The following is a 22,000-nucleotide window of genomic DNA, read 5'->3' as shown; positions in this document are numbered from 1 at the left end:
TGCTTCTTCGTTCCTTCACTCTGGATACAAGTTTGTGTGTGCACCTACAAACACATGAATACATACACACCCATTGTTTGTGACTCGCACGTGGGAGAGATATGTTGCTCCAGAATGTCTGCTGTGCTTTAATGATCTATAAAAATCCTCCATGCCTCACCAACAAGTCTTATAATTTTAAGCTTTCCTCTGTGATAATGTGTGAATATCTGTTTCTGGAATAAAGTTCATTTACAAAGGTGACTGGGACTTACACACACACCTTCCTAGTATCTAGTTGTCTAAGACATTTACATCCATCTAACTCCACCTAAAGAAGGATCTGGGGAATGCTAAGTGGCACAAGTGGCAACTATTTATTAACTTGCTATGCCCCATATGATGGGAAAGCAAACAGTGCTTCTCTAGAAGAGTTCTAAGGGAACTTAATATGGTAAAAAGAACCAGCAATTTTGAACAAAAGGGGAGGGGTGCAGATATATAGGTTTTGCTTTCACTTAGACCCTTAAAGTCAGTTTCTTTAAATGAAAACATAAGTAGTTATACACTTGACCTCACAGAGTGTTTATAAGGATCAAAGGAGATAATGCACATAAAAAATGCTTTATGAGCTATAAAGCAGTTTACAAATGTTGCTATTCCAGTTTTTATCATTGATGAAACAACCATCTGCCAAAGCACCTAGTTGAAAGGTACTAGCTCATGAGCTTTGATTTGCAAAATGTGATGGTCTTAAAATTATCCCCCTCTCTCCCTCCAATAGCCAAGAACAGGAATTTGTATCATCACAAGGCTTTAGGGTTAGTATTTTAGCTTTTGATTTTAAACTCAAGAAAACTGCATGTTGGATGAGAAGAAGTAACATAATTAGTTTTTATTGATTATATTTCTTCTAGTGCCAAAGCCAATTTCTGGAATTTTTATGAGACAGAACAGTAAGCTTAAGATGTTTTAGCAATAGTGAAGTCAGTGGACTCTTTATCGTGAAACGGAAAGATGCTGAGGATCTAGCCATCCCGCTAACTGAGGAGACAATGTGGAAGCCTAAGAAGTCTGAGGCAGCATAATGAGGCCTAAATACTAAAATTGCCTTTCAATATATGCCAAAGAATTTAACTATTAAATTTATAATAGCAGTATTTCCAAATAAAACCTAAAAAATGAAATGACTCTTTTTACCTGTCTTCCTTCTTCCCAGAGACGGGCAGCCTTCACGGGTGAATTCTTTCCATCACAAATTCATTTTATGTTTACCAGCAGAAAGCAGGTACCATTTAGAGCTCACCAAGCACCTTGTGTTGTCCGTGGCCTGGAACTAAACAATATAAGAAACAATATTTATATTTATATACTATAGACTTGGAAAATTTTTACGTGCATGTAGATACAATAAGTTTCTAATCCAAAGTAAAATATCCCCTTGGATGGCTCATAGACCTCTCAAACTTAAAATATCTCACAGTGAACTCTTGAGCTCCCCCTATCGCAAAATCTTGCTCTACTGACAGCATCCCCTTTAATCTGATGGTAGTGACTAGTTTCTTTTAGCTTCTCAGCCAAACACCTTTAGGCTGTCTTTGACTCGTATTCATTCATTCATTCATTCATTCATTCATTGAAAGACCAACTCCTCAAGAAGTCCTGCTGCCCCTACCATCACACTCTATCTAAAACAAGACCACCTCTTACCACTTTCCCTTCTGCCAGCCCTGTATGAGCACTCCATCATCTGTTGCCTGGATGATTGCAGTTGTCTTCTAAGTACTTTACATGACTCACCTGTGCTTCAATACAATCATTCCCAACAGTGTGGCCTTCAAAATTCTTCTACAATATGTCAGATCACATCATGCTGTACTCAAAACCCTCCAATGGCATTCTCATTTCCCTCAGTTGGAAAGCTGAGGCCTTCTATTAATCATTACGTACAAGTCACTACATGATCTATCATTACCAGTAGGACTACCATCTCCTTCCTCTATCCCCCTCACTCATTCTGTTCCAGCCACAGGGCTTTTGCATTTGCTGTTCCCGCAGCCTGGACTATTCTGCCACTAGAGTCTTAAGGTTTACTCTTTAACCTTCTTCAAGTTTTTACTTAAATATTACCTTCTCAGTGAGGCCTTCCCTGACCATTCCGATAAAGATTATACTGCTCTCCACCCCACACTCCTAACTCCAGCCTGCTTATTTTTCTCCCAAAGCACTGATCACTACCACCATATGTTTTACTTACTTATTACATTTACTGTCTATTTTCTCCCACTAGAATGTAAGCTCCTCAGGCTAGAAACTTTTTTACTGATTTATTCACTAGTATATCCTCAGTACCTAGAATGAGGTCTGGTACATAATAGGTCTGGCCACCACGTATAGACTCACAGATTGTATACTGCACAAGGCCTGGACACACCATTCAAGGAATGGTGTCCCCTGGGGTTGTGTACCATTTCAGTCCCCAAGAGCCCAATAAACATTTGTTATAAAATTGAATAAAACAAAATGTTTTGCCCTACTATTTTAAGTACATTTCTGTCAGTAATCTCTGGTAAAATCTCTAGTATTGAAGAAAACACTTGGAGAATTTACAGACTCACAGACCAAAGGAAGATATTTATAACAGCCCCTAGATTGTGGGTTTAAAACTGTCCTACCTACACCACCATAAATACTGCTTGCTAACTAAACAAAGTATTTTGAATTCCACTGGAGGTAGGCAAATTGACTGTGTTTTGAAAGTCTACATAATCACTATTTTCCCACAAGATAATTGAACAGTAAGTGTTATTTAAAGTAGTCTTGGAAGAATTCCCAGTTTCACTGGAGGAAAAGAAAAGTTTATATCTTGGGATTTTGTTTTGTTTTGAGAATCAGCACACATGCCTGTTCATGCAACTCTTTTGTCTGGTTGGGATTAAATTAAATCCATTACTTCAAAGAGGTTTCGCCATACTTCAACAGGTATACTCACCAACATATCCAATTTCCCACCTTGGTAACAGTTTCTCTTGGTGTGTCTCTTCCTGCACGTAAAATTTCATAGAGAAATATAACAGCCTCCCTCATCTTCCTGTCTGATTAATTTAAGAATGCCACAATTTTCTTGGAATAGCCTCTTGGTGATGTCATAGCCTCTTCTTATGAGGGTGAGTTGTCAGGAACTAGGATTTCACCGAGGCCTTAGGGTGTGAATGAGGAGGAGAGTCTGCTGGAAATGTTTCTAATAAAGGAGGTAAGCAAAGGTCAGTGACTTCTCTGTAGTCACCAACATGACCTGTAGCCTACTTATTAATGTGGTTCACAATATTTAAGAAATGAGTCATATATGATGAGGAAACCCTTGTTCTTCAAGAGTTACCAAAGTGGTCTGGTTTTCCACTATTTTCTATTGCCTTGTGTTAAGAGTTTAAGATAGCATAATACTGTCAGAGATGTATTTGCATGTATCTTTCAGGGAATTTCAAGTGCTTCCACATCCTTCTTGTTAAGTGCCACACAACTGCACAGATGCTTACTTTTCTCTTCTTTCTGATTAAATTAGAAGAGCTGCAGTTTTCACAGTGGTGGTCATGATGTTATGACCCCTCCTGCGCTGCAAGGTTATCAAATCCTGAATTCTTAGAAAAGGTGGTAGGAGGTGACAGGGAGAGTGTCCAGGGAGTGCTTAGTTGAGAGAAAAAAACCAAACAGTCTTCTCAGGAAGAAAATGGCTAGTTGTTGCAGCTTTGCTACCAGAGGCTCTGATAAAAAAAAAAAAAAAAAAAAAAAAAAAAAAACAGTTAAATTTTAGATCAGACACACTTCTCTGTTGTTTCTCAGCAAGCCTCTCTTGGGCTGTGGTGAGGATGGTTGGAAATGTGCATAATAGAATCACCTGAATTTGGTATTTGCGTTTGGTATTGTCTGAACGTACCCTGTTCCTACCTGTCATTGAGTTTGTATTTGGTGTTGTCTGAACATGCCTTGTTCCTACCTGCCATTGAGAACAGTGTAGCCTAGGCCCCACAGTATGGATGTACCCTCCCCGGACAGCTGTGCTTGGTGTCCAGTCTGCAGCCCCTTCATATATCACACAGCCACACACCCCTTCACATAAGTGTGGCCTGACTCCCTGTGTCTGGTTTCTAATCCATGCTAGTTCTAGAACCCACCTCATCTGCTAAGATCATTTTCCCAATCTGGGCCCTCTGCCAGGACTTCCTGCAGCTAAGAGGAAGGACACTAGCCTAAGGGTTAAGAACCTGGGCTTCCGCACTTGGTTTTCACTAGCCGTGGGAACATGAGCAAGTCACTCATCAATCTGTGTCTCAGTGATTCCATCTGTAAAATGAAGTGTAAAATGGGGATAAGATCATCCCCGGTGGCCAGGCACAGTGGCTCACACCTGTAATCCCAGTGTTTTAGGAGGCCAAGGAGGGTGGATCACTTGAAGTCAGGAGTTCCAGACCAGCCTGGCCAACATGATGAAATGCCATCTCTATTAAAAAAGTGCAAAAGATAGCTGGGCATAGTGGTACATGTCTATAATCCCAGCTATTCAGGAGGCTGAGGCAGGAGAATTACTTGAACCCAGGAAGTGGAGGTTACAGTGGGCCAAGATCATGCCACTGCACTCCAGCCTGAGTGACAAAAGACGAGACCATCTCAAAAATAATAATAATAATTTCTGGCTTCTTCTGCAGATGAAATTAGATAATCTTTGGAAAGGCTTACACATAGTACCAGATGTTGTAAAATTTACTATAATTAATAGGAATTAATTAATGAATGCCAAGGGCCAGAGCCACACTTCCTATGATAGTTCCTTGCTATAAGGTGCTATTTTGTTCTCTACATTTACTCCATAGTAAGCTTTTGTTTGAGAAAAAAAATGCCAGTTTGGTGCGTAGTAGATACGCAGAGGCTGAGAAAGGAACAGATGACACAATAACACAATGGTAACAGAATGTATAATGCTTCCCTCTCAAGTTGGTTGATTTGTTTTTTTTACATTTACTTGGACCAAACAAGCAAAAATACATGCTCCCCAGAAGAACAGAAGTAAGGATTTTCTTTGGGAGGTGGAGGCGGGCGAATCACCTGACGTTAGGAGGTTGAGACCAGCCTGGCAAACATGGCAAAATCCCCTACTAAAAATACAAAAATTAGCCAGGTGTGGTGGTGCGGGCCTATAGTCTTAGCTACTTGGGAGGCTGAGGAGAGTCGCTTAAACCTGGGAGGTGGAGGTTGCAGTGAACCAAGATGGTGCCACTGCACTCTAGCCTAGGCAACAGAGTGAGACTCCATCTCAAAAAAAAAAAAAAAAAAAAAAAAAAAAAAAAAAAAAAGTAAGGATTTTCTGCTTAACTTTTCCTTAACCAGGAAACTCTTTTTTAAATGATAGCATAGAATCATCCATTCATTTGCTTGTTCATTTGTTGTTGTTTTTTTTAACTCATTTGTTCAACAAGTGGTTATTCATTGCTACAGGCACAGAATTCCTAGCCCTCGTGTACCTTTCCTCTCTAGTGAGGGATTTAGTCAGTAGGAAGGCAGCTATGGGGCAATATGATTTTTTTTAATGGGATGTGGAAAGGTCAGAGGCTATGTAGGTACTTAGGGTTACCTAGAGTTAAAAGAGCCGGGGGACTTCCTAGAGGAAGTGGTGTCAAACAGGAGATCTAACTAATGAGTAGACATTGCCAGGCAAGAAACAGCATGTATGAAGGTTTAGAAGCAACAGAGACTCTAATTTGAAGGAGAAGCTAAATTCGATATGACTGAAATGTGATTTCAGGAAGACGCATAGAAAAAGCCAGGGTTAGAGAAGAAAGAGTCAGATTCTTTCCTTCTTACACTTTAAGATATGTCCAGCATGCAAAAATCAGAGTTAATGCTGTGTAATACTACTATGAAATGAAGACCTGTACAGATGGAGAAAATCAAGGCTCTGGAAGACAATTTTCTTGGTACCGACTCTATAAGATTCCTAATTTCTTCTGAGCTATCGTGAATTTGAAAGACATCAGATATGCTCAAACACGCATTCCAATTCTGCACTGGTTCCCTCCCTTCATTAAAGTGGCTATTGGGACTTACTAACATCCAACATTCAGATTTCTATCTTTTTCAAAAGCCTTAACCTATCTGCCTGGTATTATTATAAACCTAACTATGGTAATATTTTAAAAGGTAAATTATGGTAAATTATTAGCTCATAGGAAGAAAAAATCTTTCAACTCTAACGTTAAAGCTGACTGAATTAAAGTGTGCTAGAGTGTTCTATATTAGTTTGAGAATAATTTTATAAGATGAATGAGGAGAGAACTTATTACTGAACTATTAACTTTCAAAATAATCTGCATTTTCCTTTTTCCCTGATTGTTCATGCTATTCTGTCTGCTAATACTTCAGGTTAAAACCTTCATCCTTTGGTGTCCATTTTTGTAACCTTGGACCATTTTAATGTTTTTTCTACTGGTAAACTAGATCATATATTCCAGGTCATTTGGATTTTTATTTTACTTGTCACATATATCTAGTTTTACTAGATTTAGAAGACAGCAGTCTGCTTTAATCCTTTTGTATCTACCGTACCTCAACATGGGGCATATATTGTTTAAATGATCATTATAAAATATATATACAGAAGGCTCATGAAAGAATTTTAGTTTCTTTGATATTTTAACCCTTCCCAATATTGACATGAAAAAAAATGGAAGCAAATATGCTTCCATATTAATTGAATGCTGCTGAGTAACCTGCTGCAGTTTCTAAAGATCAAACTGATACCTGGGCTCTTTCTGTGCAATCTTCTGTGGTTCTAAGTGTCAGGTGAGTGCTTCTCCAAGAAAACCCATATTCTCTAGGTGAAGTTCTGAAGGAAATGAAACTAACCGAAGGAAGGACGTAAACACCAATCTCATCCTGTATTCTAGATATATGCACTTTGTTACACATAAAGATAGCTTGTAACGTATTTGTTCTGTATTTTGGCTAAGTATCCTCTTATAAAGACAGTTAGCATAAAGCCACTAAGATAAGATATCTGCTCTCTAAATGAGTCAACATATGAAAATGCTTAGGGCATAGAAAGCACTCAGCAAAGGCTAGTTGTTGTTCTTGGTTTAAATTTGGTTTCATTCTTTAGAGCTGTGCTGAACAATACGTAGCCACGAGCCACATGTGACTACTGAGCACTTGAAATGCTACTTTTCCATATTGAGATGTGCTCTAAGTGTAAAATCTACATTGAAGTTCAAAGACTTAGGAAAAATGAATGTCAAATATCTCATTACTAATTTTGATATTGCATGCTAGTTTTGATTGCATGCTAGTTTGGATATATTGAGTTAAATAAAATATATTTTTAAAATTAATTTCACCTGTTGCTTTTTATGTTCTTAATGTAGCTGGCTACTAGAAAATTTGAAATTATATATGTGGCTAATATTCGTAGCTTGCATTATATTTCTATTGGACAGCATTGTTTTAGAGAGACTTTCTAGGGTGTGTGGCAATGCAGCAGTGTTACAGACATTGATCAAAGCTCTTTATCAGCTAAGCAGAAAGGCAGCAGGTCAAATCATAGCTGAACAAATATAAACTGTTCACATTGAAATTTAAATGTGTTTTTCACTGTTTGTGATCAGGTTTATCTTTAAGAAACTATACTTAACACTTTGTGTCTAATAAAAAAAATGTGTTTCTAGGTTACTGGTTGGTTCACCCTGGAGTGGCTTTCCTGAGAACCGAATGGGAGATGTGTATAAATGTCCTGTTGACCTATCCACTGCCACATGTGAAAAACTAAATTTGCAAAGTAAGTTTAAATTTACTTGCAAGGCATGTGATTTGTCTTAGACTCAACTGAAAAATAACATCAAAACAATCATTGTTCTGTCTTAAAGAAATACAGACAGCTTTTTTTGCCCTTATGTCTTTAGTAATATGGGGCACAATCATATCCAAATTTCCAAAAGAGTTTGGAGACTTGACTTAACAAGATGCGTGGAAAATGTGCTATCTCCTGGACCATTTACCTACAGACCATGGACTGGTTTCCATCAACATTTAGAATAATTTTGATGATTACTTGCAGAATCAAGGCTATCCTTGAATCCGAGGCTATCCATATTTCTTTTTCTCTCCTCTTTGCAAAATAAACCATTAAGTTTGGAAACATCAGTACAAGGGCTGAGTTTGGAGGCACCAAAAACACTCTGTGTTTCTTGTTATGTCTAAATGATGGCATTCTAATAAAACAAATCCACAATTTGGAATTATTTGCTGTTTTAATTATCCACATCTCAGATGCCTCCTATTAATGCCAAAAATTTACTAAAGGTTCAAGGGTAGACAGCTAAATGAGTGACATTTCCATGTAATATGCTGATACAAGTAAAAAGTCACTCAATTTGATCATCATTACATCAGCAGCAGCAGCAGCCTAAAAAAACAGCCCTGAGGAATCACGGAGTTCTTCTGAAGAATTGAGGCATGAATTAGAAAAGAGTGTTGTGAAAATCAAGGGAAAGAAGAGTTTCAAAAATAGTGATTAAGACTTGGAAACAAGGGCAGTGGTGTTTCTTGCATATCTCTGTAGACCTAATATCTAGAATAATTTATGGCACATAATAGGGCTCAATAAACATATTTTCAGTGAAGTAGAAGGAATATCAGTAGTGTCAAATGCTACAGAAGTTGAAGGGGATGAGGACTGAGTAAATGTCTTCAGCTTATTTAAGCAGGTTGTGGGTGATCTAGATCAGTGATCTCCAAATTTTTTGAACACTCAGTATATATATATATATATTTCTAATAACACAAATATATACATTTGGAGTGAGTGTTCAAAGCTTTATTATATAGTCCAAAAATTTTAGTATATCACCCCTAACATTTCATATCACCCTTAACTTCTGAACACTCATTCTTAATGTATATATTTTTATTATTTTTAAAGCTATATACATGTACTGGCCTATCTTCTCAATAATACCTTCACATAAAAATAAATTTTAAAGAATAACAACATGCCCATAGAAGTTCTATTATTTTCTGTCTTCACTCTAACAGATCATATTTTGTGTAACTTACTCACCTAGAGGATAAATCCACCAGTGTTATGGGGAGAAAATAGATAACAAAGAATTTAGGAGTGTGTCAGTAGTGAATGTACAAGGAGTGAAAGTTGACCTCCATTTCCAGAAGTTCAGCAGTGAAGGGGGAGCTGGGAAAAACAATTCTATGGGATAGCAGTGTGAGAAGATTTTTCTAGTAAACAAGAGATGATACTTTTTGTAGGGAACATGGAGGCAGCAGTAAAAAGGGATGATTTGTCCAGGATAGAGTTAACTGATTAAAATTAATGTCATTTGTACCTGAGAAATAGAGTCTTAAAAAGAGTTCTTCCTTCTCTAAGACACAAAGGAAGGAGAGAAAAATTAGGAGTTCTAAGAATGATCTTTACACAATGATTAGAGAAACTGAGATTACCCTGGAAGTCTGATTCATCTTCTCTGCAGTAGTCGTTATTCACTGAGTGATGGGATCTGAGTTGAGGTTGGAGGCTTGGAAAGAAGGGGTGAACTTGACTGGGCATGGTGTCTCACGCCTGTAATCCTAGCACTTTGGGAGGCCGAGGTGGGTGGATAGCCTGAGCTCAGGAGTTCAAGACCAACTCGGGCAACATGGTGAAACCCCATCTCTACTAAAATACAAAAAATTATCCAGGTGTGGTGGCGTGCGCCTGTATTCCCAGCTACTTGGGAGGCTGAGGCAGGAGAATTGCTAGAACCCGGGAGGTGGAGGTTGCAGTGAGCCAAGATCGCTCCACTGCACTCCAGCCTGGATGACAGAGTGAGACTCTGTCTCAAAAAAAAAAAAAAAAAAAAAAAAAAAAGAAGGGTGAACTTTTACAACAGTCACCCTGGGAAATAAGGGAAGGAATCCAATTAAGAATAAGTGACAGAGGCAATGATAGCTTGGCAGAGATGAGAAACATGACTGAATGATGGTATTACTAAAGAGAATTGCAATGTTCAATAACTCAAGAACGGATACAGTGGTTGATGCCCTAGGTCAGTGGAAGACAGGAGGTGGAGAGATTTATTTAGTATATTATATGACTTGTCTAATTTCCTTTTAACATTCACCCACTATTGCTTTGAGCCAGATTCTATCATAGGGCATTCTTTGATAACACTTCAAGGATATTTTTACTGACCCAGAAAAAAAAAAAAGGCATTAGATAGAGCTACCGTGACTTTCAAAAGAGAGGCAAAAATGATGTCCTCAAATGTGTTTTGTTTTGCTAGAATATCGTAAAAAAAAATCATAATTAAACATCTATAAGTCATACCCTCTCCAGAGCCCACTCCTTACTGTCTTATGCTCTGCAGCCTCACACATTAATGTGAGTTACCAGATCACTGAAAGCATCGCGTTCCCCCACACTTCATTATATAACTCAAGTACCTATATTGATGACACTAAATTCAATGCTACATGCAAACATGGGTGTGCCTGTTTTCTTTTAATATCTTTAAGTAAACGAGGAATTTTTAATCACTTTTAAAAATTGTTTTCCCTTTGAAAGCTTCAACAAGCATTCCAAATGTTACTGAGATGAAAACCAACATGAGCCTCGGCTTGACCCTCACCAGGAACATGGGAACTGGAGGGTTTCTCGTGAGTGTTCACTTTACAAATCATTATTCCTCTCAAGAAAGTACGTAGACAGTAGTATCTTCTCACCATCCCTCCCAATCTGAGGATTTAGATGTTTAGAACTTGCTTTTTGATAAATTATGCTATTTATTTGGCTATCCAATGTTGAATATTCAAAATAATGTTGATGTGTAGACTTTTTAGGATATTCAGCAAAACCACTGCTACTGAATGTTTTGAAGAAAAGGGAACAAAAAGAACCCTGATTCTTTGCCCTTGGAAAGTGTGCTGAGTATTTGTTGGTAACAGCAGAATCCCAAATCTCATTTCTACTTCCTGTAGGATCATTCAAGATAGTTTCAAAGCTAAAAAGTATTTTTGGTTTTTAATCATTTCCTGTAATTGTTGAGTAATCTGGTGTTATCTGAGGCATGGAGCAGTCTCTCATGTCAGTGCTCACTTTCATTTAGTTACAAAAAGGGTAAAAAGACATCACTAATCAGTGAAATAGAATGCCTTATTTAACAAGTGCTTTTGGAACAATTAATTGATTAATATTTACATATCCAAATACACTGTCAAGTGAATTGAAAGTTAATATAAAAAAACTAGAAAAAAATGGAAATTTTCTGAAGGATGGAAAAATTTCTGAGTTTAGAGCTAATAGAAAAAATAATATAGGAAATTGTTGAAAGGATTTGACTATATAAAAAAAGGGAAAAACATCACACACCAAAAAAAAAGTTTGAAGACAAAAACACAATCTTATTTGAAATTTCCATTGACTCATATAGGTATGTGTATGTATGTATAACCCTGTTAAAATTGTCTTAGAGAGGTCGGGCGTGGTGGCTCATGGCTGTAATCCCAGCACTGTGGGAGGCTGAGGCAGGTGGATCACATGTGGTCAGGATTTCGAGACCAGCCTGGCCAACATGGTGAAACCCCGTCTCTCCTAAAAATGCAAAAATCAGCCAGGAGTGGTGGCACACACCTGTAATCCCAGCTACTCAGGAGGCTGAGGCAGGAGAATCACTGGAACCCAGGAGGCAAAAGTTGCATGCACTGAGCCGAGATCGTGCCACTGCACTCCAGCCTAAGCGACAGAGTGAGACTCTGTCTCAAAAAAAAAAAAAAAAGAAAAAAAAGTCTTAGACAGCGTAATTCAACTTTACATTAGTTTTATCTGAACCATTGGCACGCTTCCTTAAAAATCCTATGTTTTATAACTGTATTATTCTAAAAATGTAATCAATTTTCAACAATGTCATTCTATTTTTACTAATGGATATTATTATTCTGATGACTGTGCTGCCAGTAAGTGAATTAGATATTGCTTGTGATATGTGTTAACATCAGTGCATAAATGAATATTGCAATGGATCTTTATGGTTTATGATATTCCAAGGTCTTTACAATAAGGTTGCTTTAATCTTTTTGTTTTTTGATTTTAAGGTTGCAAAAATTTAAAAAAAGAACATACTGATATTTAGAGATTACAGAATGTGCCTCAAAATTTTTAATCTATAACTCCAGATAAAGTAAAAAATGAAAGGTAAAAAGCAAGAGAATTTGAGAGATTAATTAGCAGTCCGGGTAGCAAGCAGAGAGGCAGAAAGAGAGAGAGGAGGAGAAAAAAAAAGAAAAAACCCAAAGTTTCCTTTACATACTTAGAAGGTCAAAATCATAAGATACTCTTAAGAATTATGTGGAAAAGACTGACAATCATCACATTTTTTTGAAACTTCTTAAGTTCTGGGCTTAAAGTAGGAATGTAGTTCTGGCACTTACAATTGGCATATTTTAATTTCAACTTCTTAATGCTGTTTTCCATTGCTTTTAAAACAAAAAAAAATTTTTGAATACTTCATGAGTTCTTTTTCAAAGTGATTTTTAAAAAAGCTTAGGAATGGGGATATAGAAACCAATAATTGGTATCTGTTATTTGGTAAACTAACCAAAGACATTAATAATGACTTTCTTCTAATTAATTGGCAAAATAAATCAGTTTTATAGGGAGAAAACTATGCCTTGTTCATTGCACATGAAATGTGGCCAAAGCTGCTTCCCCTTTGACAGTTAAACTGGGTCAAATAAGTTTTCTTTTATTTTTCCAATTACTTCTTGCAAGCCCATACTCTTCTGTTCAGTTTTATAACTGATTCACAACTTTACATAACGTTAAATTCTGTAGGCATTTTTTAGGATCTTAATTAGATTTCTCTTTTGCACTTGTCTCCTTTTTCATCTATCAATTTTAAAGTTATTTAATCTAATGTTTCCTGTGTCATTTAATCATGATTTAATCAGGAGTTTTTGGCATTCAAGGACTCCTGAAAAGGAGAGAATTGGGATTGCATTAATGGAGATATTAAGGATTGGAGCAGGTATAATGTGAGCAAGAAGACAAGTGCCATTCAGCGTTAGTGACTGCAGTTAATTGGGAAGTGGGCAAAGTTAAAAACTGGTAGTCAGTGAACCTCATTTGTGTTTGCTTAGCATATGGAGTAATTTTGAACTGAATTTTCACACAACATTTGCCCTCTCGACTCTCTTTTATAAATTAGGGAATCTGGCAACACAACCTATTTCATACCAGTGGGCAGGCAGAAAACATAGTGGTCTGTACATAGGCATGGGTTCTTCATTCACCATGATGTCTATACCTGACCCCAAGCCCTCTTCAAGCGTTACTGCCATTAGGTTTATGGTTTCTGCTGAGCAGTATGAATGGAAGGAACTGCAGAAAACTAATGTTCAGCAAGAACAATGATAATGATGCTAGCTAACAATATTATATGGCATTTGCTATTTACCTGGCATTGTTCTTAGTGTTTTATATCTATAGACCCATTTCATCTTTACAACAATCTTAAAAGATAGAATGTGTGGTTATCCTCATTTTACAGATGAATCACCTGAGGCCCAGGTAAATGAGAGACAAAAAGTGAACCTGCATGCATTCTCCTCCTTGGTGTTCTCTGGAAGGAAAGCATCTGTTTTATCTAGCTTGTTGGGAGACCTCATAGGCTCCTCCCTTCACTGACACCTGCTCCCAACAGTCTCAGCACTCCTCCTCCCGCAAGGCTTGCCACTGGGCACAGAGCACCTGCCACCTTCTCCATCACTTCTGCTTTCCCCAAAGGCATTACTGACTCATTGGTTTTGAGTTGACAATTATTAGTATCTTAGAAAAGAGTAGAGATGATTTATGAGCTCCATAATGGAGAGGTGGAAGGTTTGCATTTTTCATGTGTTTCCATTGATTGTTTTCTCATTTCTTTGAAGACATGTGGTCCTTTGTGGGCACAGCAATGTGGGAATCAGTATTACACAACGGGTGTGTGTTCTGACATCAGTCCTGATTTTCAGCTCTCAGCCAGCTTCTCACCTGCAACTCAGCGTAAGTTATTAATGTGCAGATGGTCTGAGCAATGCCTTACAGTTAAAGGAGGGGGAAAAGATTATCAACTAGTGGCACCCAAACCCTCCTTAAGTCTCATTTTTATATGGCTGTGAAATATGACTTACCTGTGGAAATCTGCTTCTTTCCTCTTTTCCTGTGTAGCCTGCCCTTCCCTCATAGATGTTGTGGTTGTGTGTGATGAATCAAATAGTATTTATCCTTGGGATGCAGTAAAGAATTTTTTGGAAAAATTTGTACAAGGCCTGGATATAGGCCCCACAAAGACACAGGTATGGCTAGCAGAAATGCATAACTAACTTATGGCTTTTTTTCTGAAAAAAATATTGTTAGCTATGAAGTCTTAATTTTTGTATTTGCCAAATCCCCATTTTAAATGCATTTGATGGTAGTTTTTAAAGTTAATTGAAACTTTTACTGCATTGGGTTATTCTACCTATGGCTTTGCCCAATGCTGGTCTTTTGACCTTAGAGTTCTATTTCTGACACAAGCATTAAAGGTATGGGATATAACTTTTTTTTTTTTTTAAGACCAAGTCTTGCTCTTGTCACCTAGGCTGGAGTGCAATGGCGCGATTTAGGCTCACTGCAACCTCTGCCTCCTGGGTTCAAGCGATTCTTTTGCCTCAGCCTCCCGAGTGGCTGGGATTACAGGCTCCTGCCACCACACCCAGCTAATTTTTGTATTTTTAGTAGAAACAGGATTTCACCATGTTGGCCAGGCTGGCCTTGAACTCCTGACCTCAGGTGATCCACCTGCCTCAGCCTCCCAAAGTGCTGGGATTACAGGCATGAGCCACCATGCCCGGCCAGGATATAACATTTTAATCTTCCTTTAGTTTCCTGTCTTTCCCTTCTAACCCATGAGTTACATTTTAAAATTCAATATGTATTTTTATGTCCATTTGGACCAATAATTAATTTCTTTTGTTTATTCCTTGCTGGTAAAACAATTATTGAATTCTGAAATTTGTATAAATAAGTCACTAAGCATAGTTCTACCATTTATGATAATATTTTATAGTTATTTATCATATTCCAGTTTAGCTTGCCCTTTTGCCTACAGAAAAGGTCCTTTCAATAATTTTATATAGTTCTTTATATTTTAAGAAGTCTTTAATTTGCTTTTACATCTTCTTGAGGTAGGCACCTAAAGCTCAATAGTATTATTTTAAAGTTCAGTTTCTGGTTTTGGATTTTTTTTTCCTTTCTGATTGAATCTGCCATTTCCTGAGCCATTCTGGTTGTAGCAGTATACTGAACCAGTGTCAACCCGGACCAGTTCACTGTTACCAGTGTATGCTCATGGATTGCATCTTATACTCTAATGTCCAACATCTAATACAAATTGTTGACATATTTTTCCCTAAATGCTTTCCAGCTATCTTTATTGAAATTTGCTTCTCTGCTTTCCTGTTCACTATTATAACATGTTGTTATATGTTTCTCCCATTGAAATTGCTTTTCATTACCAAGAGTATCTCAATACCCACAGAAGCTTTGGAAATTTCCCTGTGGGCATTTTCCAGGACATTCTGCTAAATAAAACTGCATATAGCACTGGTTTCCAGAAAGCACCACTCTTAAAGCCCCTTATAAGTTTTCATATGTATCTGCTTATTTCCTCTGTTTCTAAATGAGTTACCCTCATAACGTGACTAATTTTATTTAAGTCTCCTATATAGAATTCACAGTCTTCCTCTTTTGTGTCTTCCTACCATAGTGTATCTGATTCCTCTCTAGAAGTGGTTTAACTCAATCTCTTTTCTTACAGCCTAAATTTGACCTTCCTGTAAGTTCTAACCTACCACATTTCTTTAAATCTTTTTTCTTCTTTTTCACACAGAAGTCCTGGGGCTCTGTCATGGGATTACTGCCATCTTCCTCTCATATTAGACTTTGAAATTCTCAGTTATTTTTGATTCTTTCCTCCCTCTCAAGTCTTACATCCCTAGAGAAAGGGGTCCAGGAATATTATATTTCTCACTATCTTCCCAGTGCCTAGCTCACTGCTCCCTTGGCAAAACACAGCAGATGGAACTCAGAAATCCAGTCCTCGCCGCTTCCACCTCCTTACATACTGACCTGTATTTCAGAGAGCCTCTTATTGCCATTCAGAGATCCCTCACTGCCACTCCTGTTCTGGAAAGCCCATCTCCTAGGCTTAGAGGATGATCTCAATGCCTGCAAACAAGGACATTAACAGAAGGGTGTGTGACCTTATTGATCTCTAGGATTAGGGAATGCTCCCAAACATCTTGTTCAGAAATTCTCTCAAATAAGATGCTCTCCAGTGGCATTTTCTCTGAAAGCCAGAAACTCCCTGCCCCATATGCACATATAGCATCTTCTTTCCAGTGTTGTTGAAGCCCATAATAGAGGAAATTCAGCACAATAAATAGACCTCAATTGACTACCCTGATTAGGAGCACACTGGTTTTTGTTGTATTCAATTCTAATTATTTATTACACAGTTACCATCCTTTGATGAGATGTTACTCTTCATCTGTGATTGCTTATAGTTGTTCACGAGCTTCTGTCCATTGGTCATTAGAAAGTTTATTTATATCAAGTTTAATCTTCCTGTTAAAAACAGTGTTCTAATAGTCATCCATATTAAAATATTATATGGCAGTATTAAAAACTACAAATATTACTCTTGGGAATCAAATCATACACTGTAGCACATCATCTTTCTTGGCAATAGTACTGCTGTTGTACACTGATGGCCTCTAACAGAGAAGAAATCATTCCATTGAAAGAAAAGGAACTATCAAGAACAAAGTTGGAAGTGATGCCTTAAAGCTACCGGCCCATGTCTAAATGTACTTTTGATTTTTATTTTATTGGTTAAGTAGAAATTATTTTTAATGTAATGACAGCCCATTAATAAATGTCTCCTCTTTTGAAGGTGGGGTTAATTCAGTATGCCAATAATCCAAGAGTTGTGTTTAACTTGAACACATATAAAACCAAAGAAGAAATGATTGTAGCAACCTCCCAGACATCCCAATATGGTGGGGACCTCACAAACACATTCGGAGCAATTCAATATGCAAGGTAAGTTTTGGTGCTAATAGGCCAATGTTTTCATAATATAAAACATTATATTTATGTAATAAATATGAAAAAGTAAGGAAAAGACAAAGAAAAATAATATACCTGGTACCTAATTTAAATCAGAACTAATAAAGAAAAAAACATCAGAGCATTCTATGTCTTGAATACTTTGAGAAGGCAGCTGGGAAAGTTAAATCTTTGATTTTAGGATATTTATAAGATATTACATGATATTTAAATGAATTTATGTGAAGTAAATGAAATGAGAAGACCTTAGATTAAAACAGTAGGAAATGGGGCAATCTGTCATAATTTGTTAATATTCATCAGAGATTCAGACAAATTGAGCTCATGGATCACTTGGTGCAAATTAACAAAGACCACAGAATCTTAAACATACGAGTTTAAGTTTATTATGCTTATTACAATCAGTGGGAAATGTGAAATTATAGCTATACAGGACTCTCTTGATTCTGATCTCAATTTCTCTATTTTCTCAGATCCACTGACCTTTCTCTTCACTCTATTTTTTATTTTATTTTTATTATACTTTAAGTTCTGGGATACATGTGCAGAACGTGCAGGTTCATTACATAGTATACACATGCCATGGTGATTTGCTGCACCCATCAACCCATATCTACATTAGGTACTTCTCCTAATGCTATCCCTCTCCTAGTCCCCCACCCCTTGACAGGCCCCAGTTTGTGATGTTCCCCTCCCTGTGTCCTCATTGTTCAATGTGCTCTCATTGTTCAGCTCCCACTTATGAGTGAGAACATGCAGTGTTTGGTTTTCTGTTCCTATGTAAGTTTGCTGAGAATGATGGTTTCCAGCTCCATCCATGTCCCTGCAAACAAGATACCTTCACAAAAATGCTAAACACACTCCGGTTGTTAAACAAATTAATGAGAACAACAAGCTTGCCTTCCCTTAAACCTATTTTCTCTCTTTGTCTTGTGCATTCCTTCTTTTCACCACCATAATTCTTTTTGAAAAAAGCAACTCTATTCCCTCCCTCTACTTCCTTGAAACTTACAGTTCTGCCACTAGATAAGCATGACCCTCTTCGTCCCCCAACCCTGTGGTCCCACCTCAAACCTCATCCTTTCTGGCTCCTCTGAACATTTGATAATGATGAACATACGCTGCTATTCCTAACCAAGTTGCCATGACACCACAAGCTTCTCGAACTCCTGCCAAATTCTTTTGCCTTTTCACTAGCTCCTTTTCCTATTTTTTCTTCACTAAACAGAGCCCTCTCTTCTTTACTGCTCTTCTCCTGTAGGGATTCTATCCACTGTCATGGCATCAGCAGCAGCACTGTTGGGTTATCTCATTGCTATGTTGTCAGCCCTACACTCTCTCCCAAAACTCACACTGGCATCTAGCTGATGATGAATATTTTTATTTGGAGTGCTGGCTCACTTACCAAATTCAATCTGTCCCACACTGGCCTTATTCTTTTCCCCACCACTCCTCATGAACTTGCCATTTTGATTCATGCCACTGTCTCTTGCCCAGTCAGTCGAACTAAAAATTTGGTTTCCTTTATTCTTTCCACTCTTCCTTATGTCACACATCTGGTCAGTGGCCACATCCTGTTATTTCTATTTATGCATTTCCCATTTTATCTGTCTTCTTTTTCTGTGTGTGTATTTCAGTTGCTGCTTCCATCAACTGGTGCCAATCCCAAATGTCTCAAAAGCAGATTCCCCACAAGAGAAGATATGATTGGTTTGGTTCATCATTACTGTCTCTATTCAGGGACAATAAAGGTTTTTTGGGTCAGGCCATCTCATAAGCTGCTGGCCAGTCAGTAGGTCAGCTGCCATTAGGTGAAGCGCCCTTTCTGGACACAGCAAACTGGACTAAAAGGACAAAGAAGTTGAGATGAAAAAAGGCTTTCCTGGAGTTAGAAACTGCAACGGCCCGGTTTTCAGCAGGGAAGGTGGGAGTAGCATTTTTCCCTGGAAGGAGCCTGGGGTCCTGGCGAGCTTTGTTCTCCAGGACAATGGCCACTGTCCATTGAGGAAGGACTTGCCTGGCTTTCATCATCTTTCAAAACTTTGGTTTACTCCCTTGGGCCATTGTCTATCTCCCTCTTCCCACTATTTCCCAAGCTAACAGGTTTTAGTCTGCCCAGTGCTAGGAGAATCACCCAGCATTTTACTCATCCCTCCTAGAATGTAATTGCCTCTCTCTCTCTCTGTCTCTCATCTCTTTCTTTAAAACATTGAAGATAATCTGAAATTATTTCAGTAAATGTTGCCATGTTTTCATTCACCTCCTTTCATTCAATGCCTACAGTTGCAGTTTATTGTTTTAAGCACTGCGGGTAATTAAAACTAAATGAGACACAGTTTCTGTCCTCAAAAACCTTAGAATCATACATGAAATTTACAGTGTATCATAAAGAGAATGTGACACTTAGAAAGGATCTGTTGTGGATAGTGTAATTCAAATTTGGCTGAAAAATGCAAAATATTTTCTATGTTTCTATAGTCTACATTATAGAATACAAAAAAGATTTTAGGAAATAAAATGATATGCTCAGTTTTATAATAAACTGAAACTCGTATGTTTAAGATTCTGTGGCCTTTGTTAATTTGCACCAAGTGATCCATGAGCTCAATTTGTCTGAATCTCTGATGAATATTAACAAATTATGACAGATTGCCCCATTTCCTACTGTTTTAATCTAAGGTCTTCTCATTTCATTTACTTCATATAAATTCATTTAAACATCATATAATATCTTATAAATATCCTAAAATCAAAGATTTAACTTTCCCAACTGCCTTCTTAAAGTATTCAAGACATAGAATGCTCTGATTTTTTTTCTTTATTTGATACTATCTATTAAAATTTGAAATGTGTGTATCCTGTGTCCCAATAATTTTACTGCTAAGATTTTATCCCATTTGAAAAAGTATGCCAAGATATATACACAGGGATATTTATTATAGCCTTACTTGTAAAACTCAAAATGGCCTAAACATCCAATAATGGGGAACCGGTTAAATAAACCAGTCTTCCTTCATATGGTCCTCCAAATAAAATATTATGCAGACATTTAAAAAAAGAATGAGACCTTCATATATACACATGTGCTGATATGGAAAGGTCTCCATCAAAGTGAAAAACAACTGTTTAGAATATGCCCTCATTTGATGCAAATGCATAAGAATGATACAGTGGACTCTGGGGACTCAGGGGGAAATGGTGGGAAGCGGGTGAGGGATAAAAGACTACAAATTGGATTCAGTGTATTCTGCTCAGGTGATGGGTGCAAATCTCACAAACCACCACTAAAGAACTTATTTATGTGACCAAATACCACCTGTTCCCCAAAAACCTATGGAAATAAAACATTTTTTAAAAAAGAATATGCCCTCATTTGAGTAAAAGTTTAAGGGGTAGACTATGCCTGTACCTATATTACATCTAAATAAAACATTTTCTAGAAGGAAATGCAAGAAACTGATAATGGTGCTTACCTGTGGAGAGGGGTTTAGTGTCACATTTGGTTTATACCTTTCCAAATACTTTGATTTTTTTTAACTGTGGATATCTATTACTTTTAAAAAAATAAGTATTGAAAAAGTAAACACAAGACTAATGCATGAAATTTATAACAGAAATATCTTTGCTTTATTGATTCGTACTGATTAATTCAACTTTCTTAGAAGAAAAGAATTCTAAGGAATACTGGGATAAATACATGCACACATATACACACATATGCCCTGACACACACGACATTGTTTTTAATGTCAAGCAAGACTTCCATTTGTATATGTTTCTCTACAAGCTACAAATGGAACATTAAATATGTCTCCAGAGTTAATATGGAGTTACAATAGATTGTGTTTAAAGAAGCTAGTTTCATGTTTCTATTTTAAACCAGAGGTTCTCATATTAACTTCATATTTTGATAGCAAGTCTTTATTTAATTTTATCTGCCACAGAAAATATGCTTATTCAGCAGTTTCTGGTGGGCGACGAAGTGCTACAAAAGTAATGGTAGTTGTAACTGACGGTGAATCACATGATGGTTCAATGTTGAAAGCTGTGATTGATCAATGCAACCATGACAATATACTGAGGTTTGGCATAGCAGTAAGTGGCTTTTCTTTTCACTTGTCTTGCCGCTATTGGGTAAATCTTTCTTTATAGCATCACTTCTCAAGGCTGCACTTTCCCATTGGCTGTTCATAGTTGAATATAAAAGAAAGTTCTTACTCTATCTCTGCTTCTTGATGATTTTCAATCCTGTCTACTAAATAAAGGGTTATGGAAATGTTGCTTGATTTACTTTTCCAGAGGGAATATTGTGTTCAAAATAGACTAGAATGTACTCATAGGGAAAATGTACAGCAGTAATGACTGTACATTCTCTTCCTCTATTTTCAAGGTTCTTGGGTACTTAAACAGAAACGCCCTTGATACTAAAAATTTAATAAAAGAAATAAAAGCAATCGCTAGTATTCCAACAGAAAGATACTTTTTCAATGTGTCTGATGAAGCAGCTCTACTAGAAAAGGCTGGGACATTAGGAGAACAAATTTTCAGCATTGAAGGTAAAAAAATAACCTCCTTTCCAGAATTTTCTTCAAAATGTTTAAATAATTGTTTATTATCACATATTTGCTTTACTAATGTTAACTTGTATACCATGTATAAAAAGAGCTACTACAATCAGTAAGAAAAATGGATGAAAATCATGAATAAATAGTTTATAAATGATAAAATACAAATGACTGATAAACATAAGAAAATATTCCCAAAGTATATTTCTAAATACTTTCAGTAAGTATTTAAAAATATAAATTAAACCGACAATATGTTTTGCCTAAAAGATGA

General features: G+C 37.0%; 1 protein-coding gene across 1 annotated transcript in view; it reads left to right on the top strand.

Moving 5' to 3' along the window:
* ITGA2 (integrin subunit alpha 2) overlaps positions 1–22,000 on the top strand; it is a 109,057-nt gene that overhangs the window by 45,417 nt on the left and 41,640 nt on the right. The window contains exons 3-9 of the mRNA XM_003827351.8: positions 7,692–7,801; positions 10,580–10,671; positions 13,939–14,053; positions 14,219–14,346; positions 16,986–17,134; positions 21,106–21,256; positions 21,552–21,717. Coding sequence (XP_003827399.4) covers positions 7,692–7,801; positions 10,580–10,671; positions 13,939–14,053; positions 14,219–14,346; positions 16,986–17,134; positions 21,106–21,256; positions 21,552–21,717 — 911 coding nt within the window. The remainder of the gene's footprint in view (positions 1–7,691; positions 7,802–10,579; positions 10,672–13,938; positions 14,054–14,218; positions 14,347–16,985; positions 17,135–21,105; positions 21,257–21,551; positions 21,718–22,000) is intronic.

Source organism: Pan paniscus, chromosome 4, assembly GCF_029289425.2.
Source record: "Pan paniscus chromosome 4, NHGRI_mPanPan1-v2.0_pri, whole genome shotgun sequence".
Taxonomy (NCBI): Eukaryota; Metazoa; Chordata; class Mammalia; order Primates; family Hominidae; genus Pan; species Pan paniscus.
This window is presented reverse-complemented; position numbering and strand designations above follow the sequence as displayed.